This window comes from Bombus flavifrons, chromosome 13 (genome assembly GCF_040668555.2).
Source record: "Bombus flavifrons isolate JBK064 chromosome 13, iyBomFlav1_principal, whole genome shotgun sequence".
In the NCBI taxonomy this organism is placed as follows: domain Eukaryota; kingdom Metazoa; phylum Arthropoda; class Insecta; order Hymenoptera; family Apidae; genus Bombus; species Bombus flavifrons.
In genome coordinates, this window is record NC_138454.1 from 6,260,423 (window position 1) to 6,277,344 (window position 16,922).

A 16,922-nucleotide genomic window follows, 5' to 3' on the forward strand; every position below is an offset into this window, starting at 1 on the left:
GAACAGGATTATGGAAGAAAACGTGGAGAAGATTGGTATCGATGAATACAGCAGCTTTCCACCGGATCAAGGTTAATTTGCAATGCATAGAGGACGAACCGGCGCGGCAACAAAAGCTTCGAAAGAAGGCACACCGTTTTATGGGAGTATGCAGGCCAGCTTCCGGACGATCATCTCGAGCAGAAACGACCCTCCTCTGCAATTCTGTCGTTAATCCGTCGATTAGTCATCGATCGTAGAAACAATTGGAACCAGCTACACTCAGAGTCTCAACGAATTATCCTTCCGAACAGTTGACTTTCGATCGTACTGCAAGTAAGACGCTTTGAGTCCTGGTTCGAATGAAATTTAATTAGTCCAATTGTAAGCGGATTTAATGCTTCCCTGGAATCACTTCGGATTTGCATTGCCTGCCAGCGTCTCTAATTACACATAATCGTTTATTGACGTTTCTCCAGCCATTTGTACTAAATATGGCACTGAAATTGCTCATTAACCAACAATTTTGTTTCACGACGATAAATGCGAATTGCGGATAATAGACTGCAGATTTTTATTCATTTATGTCAAAAAGGAGCTGGAAAAATGTGCAGAATGCGTATAATATAGGATATCCAAAGTATAATACTCGTTATAGTTTTAACAGGTAAATTTCTATTTAAATTTTATTCCCTTAGTTGCGCCTGTAAAAATATAAATTTGCATAATTATCCATATGATCTAATTACAAGATACTTGCATACATTAAAACAAAAATAAGTTACGCAAAAGTAAGTATAGTTTAATAAAAATACGATTAACTGTAAGAGATGGATCAACTTTCTCCTTTTTCTATCAAACCATCCCTATTAAATCAAAAATTTTCTACGTCCTCCAGAAACCACTGAAATTATTTAAACAAACAGTTACCGTAACTTGGTAAATGTTTCTTTGAGAAGAGACAGAGTTATAAGGCAAAGATCAAAGATAAAGTCGAGGAGTTTGACAAGATATGAAAAAGAGACACATTCGTGGATCTCGGTAAACGTGTTTGCACGTCACAGAAAAAACATCGAGCCCGTCGTCGACGAAACAACTGGAAATGACGAGCTAAACCAATACGCGTCAAAATACCCTGGATGTTTTAATATTTTCATTGCAAACACTCAGGATTTCCCGCAACGAGACTAATGCTATTTTATTCTACGCTTTCACGCTTAATGATTACGACTTTACTCGTTGTCCGGTGTATATTTAATCCCGTACACGCCAGTCCCTCATGATGATTCAAACGACATCAAAGATTAGTCTACGTTGTTTGAATAACTTAAATTTAATAACCTATAATATAGGATGTTATATTTTTAACATAATATTTCCATTATAACACAAACTCGTCCTGCTTTTATCTTTATTTACAAATGCAATTAAATAGCTATATCATAGAATCACACAATGATTCCAACAACTTTTCTTTCCTTAAGAGACTAAGAAGAAACCGATGTTTCACGATTTGTCATGTACATCCGCACGAAGGATCAAATGTCAAGATGATTTGTCTGACACGGTCTGATTAGTCCGATCGATAACCGGACACGCAATCCTACACCCTTGACATCACTTCAAGGACCCTCGTATTAATCCCTCTGTGAAGGATTATAGATTCAATCGATGTTGACACACGTCTCGAATCGATATGGGTTACAAGCAGCTTGGTCCATTTCGTGGTCGCGCTTCGATCTCCACCGTGAGAGGATAACGGGTTTCCTCGTCGAGTCGCTTAAATTTTAACTGAGGGTCTCGCAATTGCAACTGGAAAATTTGCCCGAGCGACGTTAATTCGCGATACGATGATGTCGGGAAAGAATACACGACAATCGGAAATCAGGAATTCAACAGCATTAATAGCATATTGTTAGCAGATGCAGAGTAAATGCATTCTGCATGTTGATACATAGGAGCTACGCTAATGAAACATGGGATCGCTGTTTCAGACAGGATATCGATGTTCTCTTAGGAATTTCGTATTTCAAATATCGAAATACCAACCAATCTTGGTATGCTGTTTATACATAATGTAAGAATTTTACATTTTTGTAAGTAGGTTTTTATACATTATGCATAAAACAGAACTGAACGAAACTATATATTTAAGAACAAAATAGAAATAAAATAATAGTAATATTAATCCTGAGAATAATTCCCTATTCCCTAAATTCTCCGTCTAAATTCTCGCGCGAGCCTTTTAAGGCTTCCCAGCTTCTCAATTATACTGCAATCAACACGTGGCGAATCTCTGCGTACATAGTTCCATGTATGTCGATCCACAGTTCATTCTAGGAATCTCTCTACAGTCGCTATTGATACTTTAAACGTAGTATGCGCATTCTCGGCCCTCGATCGCACGCCATTCATTCGAATTCTCATGTATGCCAATAATCTGTTGATTATAGCAAACAATCAAATCAAAACAGTGAAATTTAACTACATTGCGAAAGTCTATGCATTTGTATGAAAATCACTGTCAACCAACCAAATCAATCAATTCGGTAATTCGTCGATGCTTTCCCATTGCAAAATTATAAATACGATAATTTTGGTCCTTCTAACCGAGAAACTGCTGAAAATAATTTCCTATTGTTCGAATAAATTATGACTGGTGTAAAATCGATGCAGATAAATCAAATCTACGTATAGAGAACACAGTATTAATTTCTATGCCTGATACAAAATATACAAAAATCGAAAGTAAGATATTACGATACTTGGAAGAAGAAACGAATCTCTATATGAATCACATTTCTTTATTGCATTCATAAAAATATTAATTTGCGTAGACATGCTCAATATTGCCAAGATTTCTTACGAATAATCCAATTGCAAATACCTGTACCAACATTCGATTCGACTTTGTCTGTACAGACAGTACATCAGTCTAGAATCTAAAGACACGTTAATCGAAGATCGAAAGGGCAAACAACCAGTTCCGAAGTGAATCGCAAAAGCCGCTGATTCGAAAGTCGCGCGTAAACATCGCATCGCGTTTCCAAGTTCGTTTAATCCGAGCTTCTCTCGGGACGGGCGCGTGTATTCATCGATCACCAGCCACGTGGATTTCCTTTCAACGGATGCAGCTAGGCTGCTAGACTGGCAGCAGATTGCGCGTTCCGTGGCCAACTGGTAGCTTGAAAACGGTAAAAAGTAACGGAACGAGGGAAAGAGAAAGAGGGTAGCTGGGAAAGAGAAAGAGAGAGAGAGAGAGAAAGAAGGCTGTACCAGGGATTAGAGAATGAAGTATCGGAAAACCGGGACCACGATGCGCACCGGCCAATATTCGACCCGATAAGTCTTTTACATTTCCTGTCGTGGCTTCGTTACACGGTATGGCTTAGGATGAAAATGATTATTTACGCCATCGAGAACGGTGAGCGAGAACGTTCGCTTCATTGACATCGTAAATTCTTTTTACCCCATTTCTTTTAAATGTCACGGAACGTGGAAAGAAAGAAAGAAAGAAAGAAAGATAGAAGAATATTGTTGTAACATGACGTTGACTTTCGACTTGATGAAAAGATATAGTAAACATATGCCATAGAATCGAAAGAATATCTGTTTGCCGAGCTACGAATAGAACAGTTACGATATTTCCATTAGCGTAAGATAAACACGTCAAAAGCAGAGGCTAGCGTTCAGATTTTTATTTGTTTTGTTTACGTTTCAATTAACCTGCTGAATCCACAACGAAATCTTCCGGGTCCAGCATAATAAATCACCGATTCTTTGCCAGTGGTAGGAATTCAGGACGGACTTACAATTAGCAAGCCACTCAAGTGCAATCGAGCGGATCACGTCGATATTAATACCTGATCGAGCCGCTGGCACGAGCAATCGACATCCTCCCTCGCTCTGGTTATTCTCCCGGCTTTTTTCATCGCTCGGAAAGGGCTCATTCACAAGAGTCGATCCGTCTAAAAGAAATCAAATTCCTGGTTTTCTTTCAAAGACGAAAATACCGATAACCTGTGCGCGCTACACAGAAAAGGGGAACCATAGATATATCTAATTTCCTGTCAACTTGAAATTCAAACGCGACGTAACTGCGAAAGCGATTTTTCCTTCCGCTTCTTTTGTGTCCTTGTGCCGTCCATAATCAAGCGTCGTTTCGTTATTACAGGCAGAAAAATGGTAGAAACATTCTTCGACCAGATCCATTTTATTACCTTTAAAAATTATATCGTCAGCACGTTTCGGCAATTCGTCCAACGACGGTTTCGTTCTCGTTGATAGTATCGTTATAAACGCGTCGAACGAACCTTTATGAAAGCTTTTTTGTCCGAAACGGGGGTGGACACCGTACGCGGCGCGGTGGCGACACCGCGAAAAACACGGCAATAAAGAGGGAAGCCTCCTTTTTATCCTCGGTCGGAACTCATAAACGGGCCGGGGAAATAACCGACGATAGAAATATCGACGTTCCCCGTGGGGTCTGCGATACGATATTACGTCGTCGGCCGACGCGTAATGTCAGCCAGCGTTTGAAAAATCGCCGCCCACTCGGAATCAGCTGCGACTGCAAATCCACTGAATCGCTGCGTTCAACCGATCGTAATAATCAACGCGGGCTTTCTACTCGTCTAACTTCTGATTTTGCGATTTCTGCTGTTCCCATTTCCATTTCCATTTCCCACAACGCTGTATGCTAACAAATGGTCTTGGGTTGATTATTATTTGTTTGATCAATTATTTAACTGATTAATTTGTTAAATCCTGCCCTTCTCCTTAGTTCTTTTTCGCGTTTATAGAGGTCTTTGTGTATCTTCTTCCTTTTCTTTTTTTATTTTTTTTTTTTTTTTTGGAATATCTTTTATTCGTACAGATTGTGGTAAATTGTAGGAAAATCGAATCTATTGAATAATTAGTATTGGGACAATTTCGGAGTTGTTTTAATGATAATGGACCTCGAGTCAACAAGTAGAGGATGTTTAGGTAGAACAAGTATCATAGGACGTTAAATTATTCGCCTTTTTCAGCACTGCAGATCGTATTTTGGCTTCGAGTAAACATGCATTATTTGCGTACGGTTTTACGCGTTAAAAAGAGAGGATTTATTACGGTCGATGCGCATTTGCTTGTATACATGTCGATTAACAAGATTAACAGTTTAATCGCAAAATTATACGCCGACGAAACTAATTCATTGTTTCGTTAACTGTATTATCGGCGTTGTATCTCTACCAAAGTAATACCATACAAAAATCATCCGCAAAGCTGCATGTATTATAAGTTGTATATCAGTTAAGTTTTATATTACACTATCAATGATCACGTTGCAATATCATATATGAATGTAAACCACACGTAATAAAAACAGTCTTAGTTTTCGAAATCAAAGATCTGCAATTCGAATCTCTATGGAAATTTACCAATTTTACTATACGTATAAACTTTTTAATGTTCGAATTTTCCTCCTGAGTTCCTTCCATTTCGTTTCTCACGATTTCTCGCAAACAAAACGATATTTATATTCTCTCGAAATATTCCACTAAAATCCACAAAATAGCGAAAAGTTACAAATTTCACTAGGATAGGATGTTGTTTTCTGTTCCAAAAAAAAAAAAAAAAAAAAAAAATAAAGAGAAATATACTGCATCGCCACGTAGTAAAAATTGTTTAAACTAGAGTTTTTCATTCACCGCAAAAGGGCTACCCGCCCATATGTTATTGGCAATAGAAAAGTGATTAATTCCATCCTCGGTTACAGTTACCGACGCATAGAAATTTTTCGGTACGCAAACATCGATTCGCGGTAAATTATTACACCACGCAACACGGAACCATCCGTTATCTCGTTTCACTTGCTCGTTAGCGTGTGATTAAAACATTTAATCGATGTTGTTCCCCATTGGGAGATCGTGATTAAAACCAGGGCAGGACAATTACAGCCCTTACCGGATTCTCTCCGGCGCCTTTGTCACCTTGCTTGCCTCCATTATGCTCTAACTACAAGCTCCGTCGCTCAATCAATGACTGTGCTTGTCACAGGGCTCTTGGGGGTAAAATCTTCCCACTCGCACACAACACTCGCAGTCATGGACCGAACAGGTTAGGGACTTCCTGTACTTTGTGATTCCTTTTAGAGGATACACCTACGATTGATTTGTTTGTAAAATGATCGAACGACACCGTTTAATTTCAATTGTGAATGACGAATATTTCGACAAAACTGTTCAAACGTATTCAACTAAAAGAAATTAAAGATGGTATTCTTTCCCTTACCTAAAAAAAAGAGGGGGACGAAAATGGACAGGGATCGATTTGTTATGAGCCTTTCATCAAATGCTAGACATATCCATCGATGGCCTCCGTTGAAAAACTGAGTGAATACTTATTACAAAGAGAGCGTGTCGCTTTATCAAAGTCTTTTCAAAAGAAACTGAAAATTCACCTATTTGGCTGCACTAACTACTCAAGAAGAGCTAAAAGAAGACAGCGTACTAGAGTTGGCGAGGGAACATTTGAATTTTATCTTGCAACGTTATCTCGTACGTTGTTTGAATTGATTTTGAGTCGTAACCTATTATCTCGTGGCTATAACGTAACCGAAATGGGTTGTGGTTCTCGAATAATTAAATTAACCAAAATGGGGTTCTAGAATGCCCAAATACGAGACAAGAAGTGTACCGAATGATAAATTTATGCTTTATCTCGTGTCGATATTATTCTGAAAGATTCACCTAGAATCAATTTTAAACAGATGGCGAACCTGGCTTATAGAAATTAAGACCGTACGGAAATCCATTGATCGTGCACCGGTGGGTCGCGTGAGAACTTCAATTCAACATTCCGGTAGTCGCGTGACGAGCTTAAAAATTCCACAACTGCATATTTCGATGAATATTCCAAAAGATATATAATACGTTAGGAATCCACAGTCACCTCGTATTTTTCAACTGTAATCCAAAGGAGGAACGTGAATGCCATTCGTAGAAAATTCGTTCGAAAAACCGTCAATTTCCTCCTAATGCCTGTTCCTCATTCAGAAAGTTCTTTACGTTAACCAGTTACCTAGCGTTTCACTCCTGAAGACCAAGTTATCCGTAGATCAATCTCATCGAAACTCTCTGTTATTCAGTCAAGGTTCACGATTGAAACGAGTCCGCGGAGATGACGATCGAATGAGAATGTAGGCGGGGTCGTCGGTTTGCGAATTTCTCGCGACTGGATCTTCTCGGACGTGGCTCGGTAAACCTGGTCTCGAGGCGTAATTACGTTAAACAAATACATAGTTAACCGTGTACTTAGCAATCGGGCTATTTAAATGGCTGCAAGTGACTGCCGGTGTTTGGTCAAGCCCGTCGGTTCTCGAAATTCAATCCTTGACCATGCAAAGTTCACAATGTCTCCGTAACGACTGAACAGAAACAGAGAGCAAGGGATGGAATGAAAGCGGTATGGTGTCGAAAATTTTGAAAAGGAAACCGGATTGTTGAAACTAAATGCAAACAGATAATTAAAGTTTCGAATTTAGTTGAAAGCGACCAGGCTGAAAATCCTCCGGGAGAAAAATCGTATGGATTCATCACGAGAAACGAAAACGAACCCCTCTAATATTCCCAGACTCAATTATGTCGGCAGATGAATCTAGAGAATGGGTTGCTTCCATATTCGGGAAAAAGAGTTAGTTTCACGAGCTTGAAAAAAAAAGAAATTTTTTTTGCTGCTTTTGAAAGCAAATTTTTCCTCCAAAACTCGAGCCTTCGCTATTTTTCTCTATACGATTCTCCCTTGTCGCATTCACGAACTCTTTTCGTTCACACTGTGTGTCACGTTTCTCCAACCACTACTACCACCTCTGTCCGGCCTTCCTTCGTTTTATTCCAATTCTTTCACAGTTTTTTCCGCACCTCTTTGTATTTTTCTCTTTCCACTTCTGCCTCTTGCTTTTGGCTTTAATGTTTAACATCCACGTTAGGATCCTGGTTGCAATTGTCCAAGAATCTTATTATCTATATTTTCAAACACATTCGAAATTTAAATTCTTCAATATTTCGTGGTTAACATCGAATCACCACACTAACCAATCGTGTTTTGCTTTTTGTTACAGATACCGGGAGCAATCCACAGAAGAAGACATCGTTGCAAACCGCGGAAGTAAGAGCGAAAAAAGTCTCATTGTCGTTGTTTCCCCATCTGGATGAACGGGCATGATTTCGTGTTTGTGTCTCGACTAGATAGATTCTAACCGACGAAACTCCGAGAGCCAACGTATCCCAGAACGTGCACGGAATGTATCGTAAATCGTTTCTTATCGCTCCAACCTGCATCCTTTTTTGGGTATAATCCCATAAAGTACACCAAGTTAAATTTGAGCGCTTTCGCGATAAGAAATATAGTCGTTTCGTCAAGCCATCTAATTACGATAGAAAAAGATATATTTCGGTTTTATGCCGTGCTCGTTAAGTTGTCTAGCTTTCGATGGAGAAGGTTGTAAATTTTAACCTCGATGGTAGACGGGAACGAGCTTTTTCTATTTTACTTTATGTTCCCCGTTCACGTAAGCGGCGCAAGAAGAAACTCGTAAAGTACACCAGAAATCGATAACTATTTCACCGTAAGGTGACAAGGTTCGTAAAGCACGGGGCGCGTCTAAAATGTTGCAGGTATATAAAACCGCATCGAAGGTTGTAAACGTGCAAAAAGAAACGGTCATTCTTGTCGTTCATTCAAAATTCGTGTTTTTCTTTTCTCTCGCAACAAAAACGGTCAAACGCATCGTTTCACACCGCGATTTCCCATTAATTTTTACGTAGTTGTACGATCGACTCTGGCTTGTCGATAAACCATGAACAAATAAATAAATAGACATCCATTACCATTAAATAAATGTATCGCGTCCATCTGCAAAATAACGGGAACAAAAAAAGAAGAATATGAACTGAAATTGCGTTTCAATAGCAACCGATTGTCAAGATCCTGATAAAAGCGGTCGCGCAACGTATGAAATTTACGATTTGCGATGGTCACTTCGCGTAAATAAATTGCGCGCATTCATTGCGGGACGGGAAAAAATGGAATAATTTGTAGCTGGCTAAGACGGAGCAATTAAACGAGCGAAATAAAATTAAATACAAAAATTATTATTTCCATTTTGGAATAACTCGCAATTTCCATAGGGCGTCCGCTGTTTCGTATACGCTGTGTATAGAAAATTCAGAGTTACCTATCATCCTTTGTTATAACGTAACAATTTTATACAACGTGCCGCGCAATTTCATTTTAGTACGCGTAAAGTTATTATAGGTGTATGAGACACTGGTTATATGACTAACGTATCAGAGTAGACTTCATTTAGCTGTATTGTACGACGTCAATCTCGTACGAAGAATCAGGTGCGCATCGCACACGTGTAACAATAACAGCGAACCGATATGCAAATTGATTATTTACGCAATATTGTTCGCTCAAAAACACAAAACTCGTCCGTTGTTGACGCAATTCCTTTATCTGTAATAGTTTTCGAAATATTCCAGGAAATATATACCATCAATTTCAAAAGCTATTTTCACCACCAACATGGAAAACAATCGCCGATAAAAAGATATTTATATAAATAAGATATTTCCTCGAAAGTTATCTTTTCCCCAAAAATTGTATCCATTAAATTTTATTTGACACGCTTTTCTTCTAAATTCTAAAACTTAAGAACTCGCCAAAGCTTACCTAAACTTATCTAACTTAAAATTTACCAAGGAATATTTCAACCACTAGCAACGTTTCGCGATAAAGTCAGTTAACTTCGAGTTACTTATCAAGAAATGCTAAAACAATCCAGAACACGCCACCTGTTTCTCCATTTCAGGCTGCAAGCAGCCCTGAAAGAAGAAATGCGAGCGCGTCGAGCGTCACCCTGGAGGATGCAATTGGCCCTGACTCGCGAGGCGAGCGTGAGCGGGTGGAACGCACCGAGACCGAGCAGGTGGAGGAGGATTACGAGGGCGAGGACGAGTACGAGGACGAACTCAAGGCTGTAGCCGAGTCGCACGAGGCGATGTCGAGGGACGACACTAGGAATTCGAACGTGTCCACGGCAGCGTCCACTGGGTTGGTCGACGGGACGTCCTCCGGTTCCAAGAACTTTGACTCGCGGGAGGTGATCACCGTCAACAGTTCCGACGAGGATGTCGCATCGAACGAGGCAATCACCGACGAAATTATCGACAAGTATGACCAAGAGGTATGTGTATTTTCCTCTCCCTTATTTTTCTTTCTTTTCGCCTCTTCTTTCATGTTCATTTGTGAGAAACCGTGTCTCCTAAAGTGTCCGCTTGTCTCGCTAGACAAAATCGTGCTGCTTTTTTCAAAAAGAAAAGACGAAGCATTTTCAAGTGAACGTTTTTCTTTCGAGGATAGACAGCTGTAGGGAAAAGAGCATTCGTTTCGAGCAGCGATGTATTTTTAACAAGACTTTGCTTCCAGAATACGGTATATAAAATCGAGCAGACATAAACGACAGATTAAGCCGCGAGTTTCCAGAGTAAATTTGACACTCGTATACAAGTCGCGTGGATTGGTATATATCCCGGTGGGTATATTGAAATTTCACCAAGCTCTGGCAGATTGGACCATCTGGCGTGGCGCGATCGGAAAGCTTTCGTTCTGTCGGAGAGTAACCGAGCGGGGAATTTCAATTGATCGAGCGGCCACGCGACGCCGACGTTTCATGCGCGCTGTACCGATGACCTGGTTCCAACAGAAACATTGTAGTCAAGCCTTGACCACTGTTTCGTTGGAACGGTTTGCCCCGGCAAACCCTGACCCGACGACGGCCCAACCCTGACCTACCTCCGGCCCATTTCTTACTTCGTTTCCGTGCTCTATTTACGATTAAACTGGCTATTCGCCAGGATAACGTCGATTCCATGTTCGTGCTTGATCCTGCTGGCTGCGGTTACTCGACACATTCGACTCCCTGGTCGATGAATTTCCGCTCTGCAATTCCACAGTCACGGTATGCTCGGTGAAAATGAAACGGAGAAGTCGTGCAGTTTGCGTAATGCGACAAACTTTGGAGCATACGGAAGCACGATTCTTTCCCAACAATGCGTCCTGAACATTTCAATTTGAAATTCAACAGAAATCCAATGTATCGAAAACAAACTACAATTTCATTTCAATCAATGAAGCTCCGCTGTGTTCTAATGACAGTTCGATTTAACAAGATCTTAGCTTCGATTTATCGAGGAAACGGAAAACAACTCGATTTATAGGCGGCTTGAGATAGAACGAAAAGAAACGGACAAGAAGCGATAAAAAGAAGGCGATATAAGTTGAAAAAAGACTCTAGCGCAACGGCGATCGTGCTGTCGTCTAATGTTTATCGGGAGACGTATGGGCGGACCGGTTTCGTCCGACTATCGGAAAGTACTTTGCATCGACAAAGGTCCGAGCTGTTTCGCGATTGGAAAGCCATTTGTAACGTCTTAAGAGGACACTTGAAATTTTAAAAGGGTCATGGTATCTGTCTTCGGCTTTCCCCGACCGGGTTTCGCGCAATTTCTTTCGACGACAACAACAGCCACGCTTTTATCGCATTTACGCTATTTCCCTATTTTCGTCTCTATTTCTCTCGAAACTCGTCGAAACGAAACGAAACGAAACGAAATTAGAGTTTCAGTTGGGTTATCGAATAAAGTCGATCGATTAAACGTTCGTAATCGATGTCATTTTACGCGGGGAAAACCTGTATTAATAATATTATTCCATGTTGGTAATCGAATCATCCAATCAGGCAGTTGCACAATTCGCGAATGCCGGGTATTCACGAAACTTTCGACTACACTCTCAAAACTTGGTCTCGATCGAATTGTATTAGCTTGGTACATGCAAAATGCCATTTTCTTTAGGTAGAACATTAATATCATGTAACTTCTTCAAATCTGAATTTATACACGATTTCATGCATATTTTTAACGATGAATTGGTTTACTTGTTTATTTTTATAAGAATTCTTATTAGCTACAGAATTCAGAGATTCTTGAAATGGAGCTGCTACAATCTTCTCTCGTTATAGTTCTTTTTTAAATAATTTATATACGTTGAAATGGATATCGATACATTTTCTAAATACTTTTTCGTGCGTTCGAAGAAAATGTTAGAATATCTGCAGTCATCTCCCTAGTGTCAGTCGGTAGTTACGCGTCGAATAGTTTCTTAAATTCTACTCGTACGTTCTTTTTCGGTACGACGGTGGCAACGTTGGCAGGTAATAGTGTCGTACATCTCACTTCCCTGTAAGTTCTATTTTCTACCTGAAGACAGAATACTCTTTGCTTCTATTTATTACGATAGCGGTGACGCGATCCATTCTTTACGAGAATCTCCTGTGTCACTGGGAGGAATTGCAATTTTCAAATTTCCCATAAATTCATAGGAATTCACATTCTAGGAATAATCTGGTTTCCCGACATTACCAAGGAACGATGTCTACGATTATTCTCTATTTCTTTCTATTATTCTAATATTCCCAAGAATACCAAAGGAGAATATGCATTTTGTGTGATTTCAGGTGGCTGAGCTGCTAAAGTACAAAAAAGAACGGAACTCTAACCACAGCGAGGGTAACCGCATGAAAACAAAGCGTGTTCCAACCGTAAAAAAGGAACTCAGCACGCAGAAAGAAATCCTGATCGGGAGTAACGAGACGCAGGTGCCGAAGAGTCTAGTGCCACCAGATGATCCAGTGAATCGTTTGAGCGAGGAAACAGATACGATTCAACGAAGAAACGTCGAATCTAACGAGGTGAGCCAAATTGTCACTTTGTATAACGTAGACACGTTCTTCTTAGATTGCGATTAAACGTTAGAAATGAATAATTGAACGAAAAAATTGCACAAAAGTTAACATGTCAAAATTAAGTTTTTATATGTTGCATTTTAACACTGAGATCGATTGAACCCCTTTCATTCAGTGACAATGCAACAAATTTACAAAGCTTACATCTTCTTCTTACCTGTATCTTTTTATTGTCTTTATATTTTTGACTATTGATCAGAACGTTAGTTCGTCAACAAACGAATACAGTGTAACTACAGCCTTTATTTCGTAGATCAGTGAAGTTTTATCAATAACAAGGATGCCGAATATTGCACTTCGTTTTGTCGCCAAGTTTCAGGCGGAAAGTTTCCTTCCTCCTTTTAGTGAGACGGGTTTTTAAGAAATTAAACGTGAAGAAGGATTTAGAACGAGATCGAAGCCGGAGATATTAATGGACCCTCCTTCGAAAGCGTCCTTTGAAGTAGCTTTGAATCGGAAAAGTGACGTCAGATTTCAAAGCTCTTTTGCCAAAGAAATTGGAATTTCCCTGTTATATTTTGACGACAGTTAATGCACTTGGTATTGAAAGATTTCTACAAAGTCTACCTCTCTGTTTTTTTACTTGCAGCCGGTGGAGTGGGAGGATCTAGGAAATTCGGAGAGATCGAATGGAAAAAGTGAAATCGTGAAACACAATCAATACTCGGGATCCAAAGCGAACAACCCAAAGAAGTTGGACAAGAGGCAAGAAACAGTTTTGAAGGACCTAAAATCCTATTTGTTGACGGAATACGCGAACGAAGAGGAGCAACGCCAGAAACTTCGGGAACTGGGGGTGAGTTTAGTCGAAAGTTTCTGTGTTAATAATTAATCGTTCAATAATTGATAACCAGAACGCGTTGATTCTTTGGTATCTAGCTATTCTCCCTCTACTTTATCTTTTTCAACGAATCTTTGTTTAATAAAATATTATCCTCCATATTTTACAGTTGATAATAAGATTAAACTTATTGAAAATTTATCTATTACGATATATTCCACTACATTGAAGAGTTATACTTCTAAATTTTAAACGATCTTCAACTGTCGCAATCTCATTGTTGCTGCACGCGTCTAACCCTTACGGCATACCTCTCCTTAACATACTATGCGCTTTCATATTCTAATACTTTATGGTTTATGCAAACTAAATCCACTTATCGCTTCAAAAAGAAAAAAATAATTGAATGGAAAGCAATGGAAGTCCCTAACACAATTCCATAATAGAAGTGATGGAAATTGATTTATACCATTCCACGGGATAGCACGTGTAACGTGAACAGATTTTAAGCTCGAACGGGACGGGGAATTCGAGCGTACAGGGCGGAAGCGTTGAAACCGAATAAACAAGCGTGGAACGAAGTGCGAGGAAAATGGAGAGGAAATATTCATCGGTGGCCGTTCGGCGTCGTCGATCTCAAAGGGCTGCGCGTATCCGCAATCGATAAATAATCCGGCCTGCGAGCCGTTAGGCACCATGTTCCCGGGCCAATAACGGCGAGTGGCTTTGTTCGTACTCAAAGCGTCTTTTCAGCTACCTGCGGCCGGACTTTGATCCCATCGCGATCATTCAAATAGACAACCCACCCTCGACCACCATCCATCCCCTCTTGCATCGCTAACTGCCCTCAGAACGAAACAGCTGTCTTCTTCATAACGAACGTCGCTGCAACTCATCATTTTCCTCTTACTTTAGGTTTTAGATGAACCTGTTCGAGCAAACCTGGCGATCCGCCGCAAAGATTGCATTTCAAACTTTAAATTACCTGACGTCCCGGCGAATCGAACAGTTTACAATTACGTCGTCGGGTCTTTTGAAAAATGATTCGCCTTTCTGTACGGTGAAGCCTCGGACTAGGGAAATCTTCTTCCACTGAGCGGAGATTAAATTTTAAATTACGAAAGTATATACGTCGTTTCTAATTTGTTCTCCAAATGATCGCAGGGAAAATTAGTTTTGGACTTAAGATAGTTTCTCAAATGAGCAATCTTGCAGTTCCCTTCTCTCTCCTCTTTTGTTCTTTCTCTGTTTTTTATTTTTCTTTCTTTTTGGAAAAAGTGCACATAGGTGCATTTATTCGTAGAAAGAAACGTGCCGCGAATCATGTCAGATACAAATGAGAAAGTTGTCGCGAAACGATCGGGGGTGGAGGAAATAAAACGCGGCACGATGATAAATGCCAGTCCCGCTTTCAAGCCGGTTAACCATCGGCAAGTTTTCTTTTATCGCGCAGATACAATGTCCTGTTTTCTTTCCCGTGGCGCGAGATACACGCCGAGACTATTTGTTCTTGTCGCACGCACAAAAGACAACGATCCTCCTCTGCTTTCGGAAATGGAACGGAATCACGACCTCGAGGACGTGTCCTTTCTCTGCTTGCAGTGCGCCATTCTGCGGAAACCTCGTCGGAAATAATAATTGTTTTCGTGTGGAAGCTGCTATCTTTTTCGCAGATAAACTAACAATACAATTCATTCAATTGATTTAACACATTAAAAAGGCCAACTGATTAACTCCATTTTTTATAAAGTCATCAATTTCACATTATTTGTGCATCTCAAAAAGGAAATCTTATTACGTAAATTTATTCATCATAAGGAGGTAGAATAAATAATTGTAATTGTCATTCTTATAATTTGTAACCGGTGGTTCGTCAAATTTCGCCAATAATATTATTTCAATTCGAGTAATTAAAGAGATACGATACATGCGTCGGTAGTAGCGAAAATGGCATTAACCGAAAGAATTATTCGATAATGAAATTGGCGCCATTTGTAGTACTTGCTCGTCCTCTCCATTATCGTGCCAAGATAAGTGAATGACACGGCCACAAAGAATTCACCGGTTCTCTTCTTACACGATTGGCATGTTCCACTTGTAACGGAAGAACGGCGACAAGGATGGTATTTCTCATGCACAAAAGCTCTAAAATAGTCAGGAAGAAATTAAGTTTCTTTGAGACAGCGCGCCGAGTTAGAGAATCGGCAGAGTCTCCGTTTCATCGTTGTCATCTGTCCGACTCTGGCACAAAGAATACATCCTCCCGACTAATTCAATATTCTTAAAGCGACTCCTTCGCCACCGTGCTGCGATTACTGCGACAATTGGATCCACGAACGAGAGCCGAGCTTTTGTCGTGCCTCTTTGGTGGAACTTGAACATCCTCGTAAAAATCTCTCGCTTTCTCTTTATTTCAAAGAGAAACCCTCCTGTAATCGCTGTGTTTCGGAAAATTCTATTTGCTCTCGTTCCTTAACTTCGTAATTAACTTTTATATTGTTTCTAAAGTCAACGATTCACAAAAGAGCGTCCAAAAGGAACGCTCGGTGATTCTAAAGGGTCTTAGTTATAAATCTCTTATCAAACAATCTTTCGATACAATAATTGTTGGGAATAAGACGATATCCCGTGAAAGTCGAAGCGCGACCACTAAGGACAGGCACATTTTTTCTGATCCGCAAGTCAAATCGAGGTGATACGAAAGGAGAGACAATTCAATCATTGAGAAACATTTTACGCTCACTACCGAATTGAAATTAAGTAATATCGAGCGTCTATTACAAATCGTATTCTCACATAGAATAATCTGACGTATTGCGTTACTTTCATTCGTCAGCGAGTTTTTTCCTCTAACGAAATTATATGAAGGATTCTAACAAAATTATAACGATAATTTTACACAACGAGACGCAATAACGTTTAAAAAATAAAAGCAAGATCCTTGTCTAATATAATCATGGACTACCAGCATTCCATAGGGGAGATAACGAATAAGAAAGTAGAAGGTAATTCGAGCTGAAAGGCGCGCCTCTGCAGATTGCGCGCATTCTTCCGTCGTTGCAAGGATGTCTCGCGCTCTTGCCCGCTATTATCGCGGCAGATACCTGGTGCACTTATCGTGGATGTGCGTGGGTCGCACAAAGAGCGGCATTCTCACGGATAATTCAATATGCTTCGCGCAAACCGTCGCAGTAGCAGTCGCAGTAGCAGCCATTCTCGGCTGTCACCGCCGTTGGAATCAACAACAGAAGGAGGAGCTTCGAGGATCTTCGTTCACGGAACAGGACTTAGAACAGCTAAAAATGCTAG

At 40.1% G+C, this 16,922-nt stretch overlaps 1 protein-coding gene across 3 annotated transcripts in view; it reads left to right on the plus strand.

The window, feature by feature from the left end:
- LOC138185867 (uncharacterized) overlaps window positions 1-16,922 on the plus strand; it is a 167,310-nt gene that overhangs the window by 135,483 nt on the left and 14,905 nt on the right. For all 3 annotated transcript variants that reach the window (XM_069125177.1, XM_069125178.1, XM_069125179.1), the window contains 4 exons: window positions 8,084-8,130; window positions 9,839-10,213; window positions 12,545-12,778; window positions 13,422-13,628. In XM_069125177.1, the coding sequence (XP_068981278.1) occupies window positions 8,084-8,130; window positions 9,839-10,213; window positions 12,545-12,778; window positions 13,422-13,628 (863 nt within the window). The remainder of the gene's footprint in view (window positions 1-8,083; window positions 8,131-9,838; window positions 10,214-12,544; window positions 12,779-13,421; window positions 13,629-16,922) is intronic.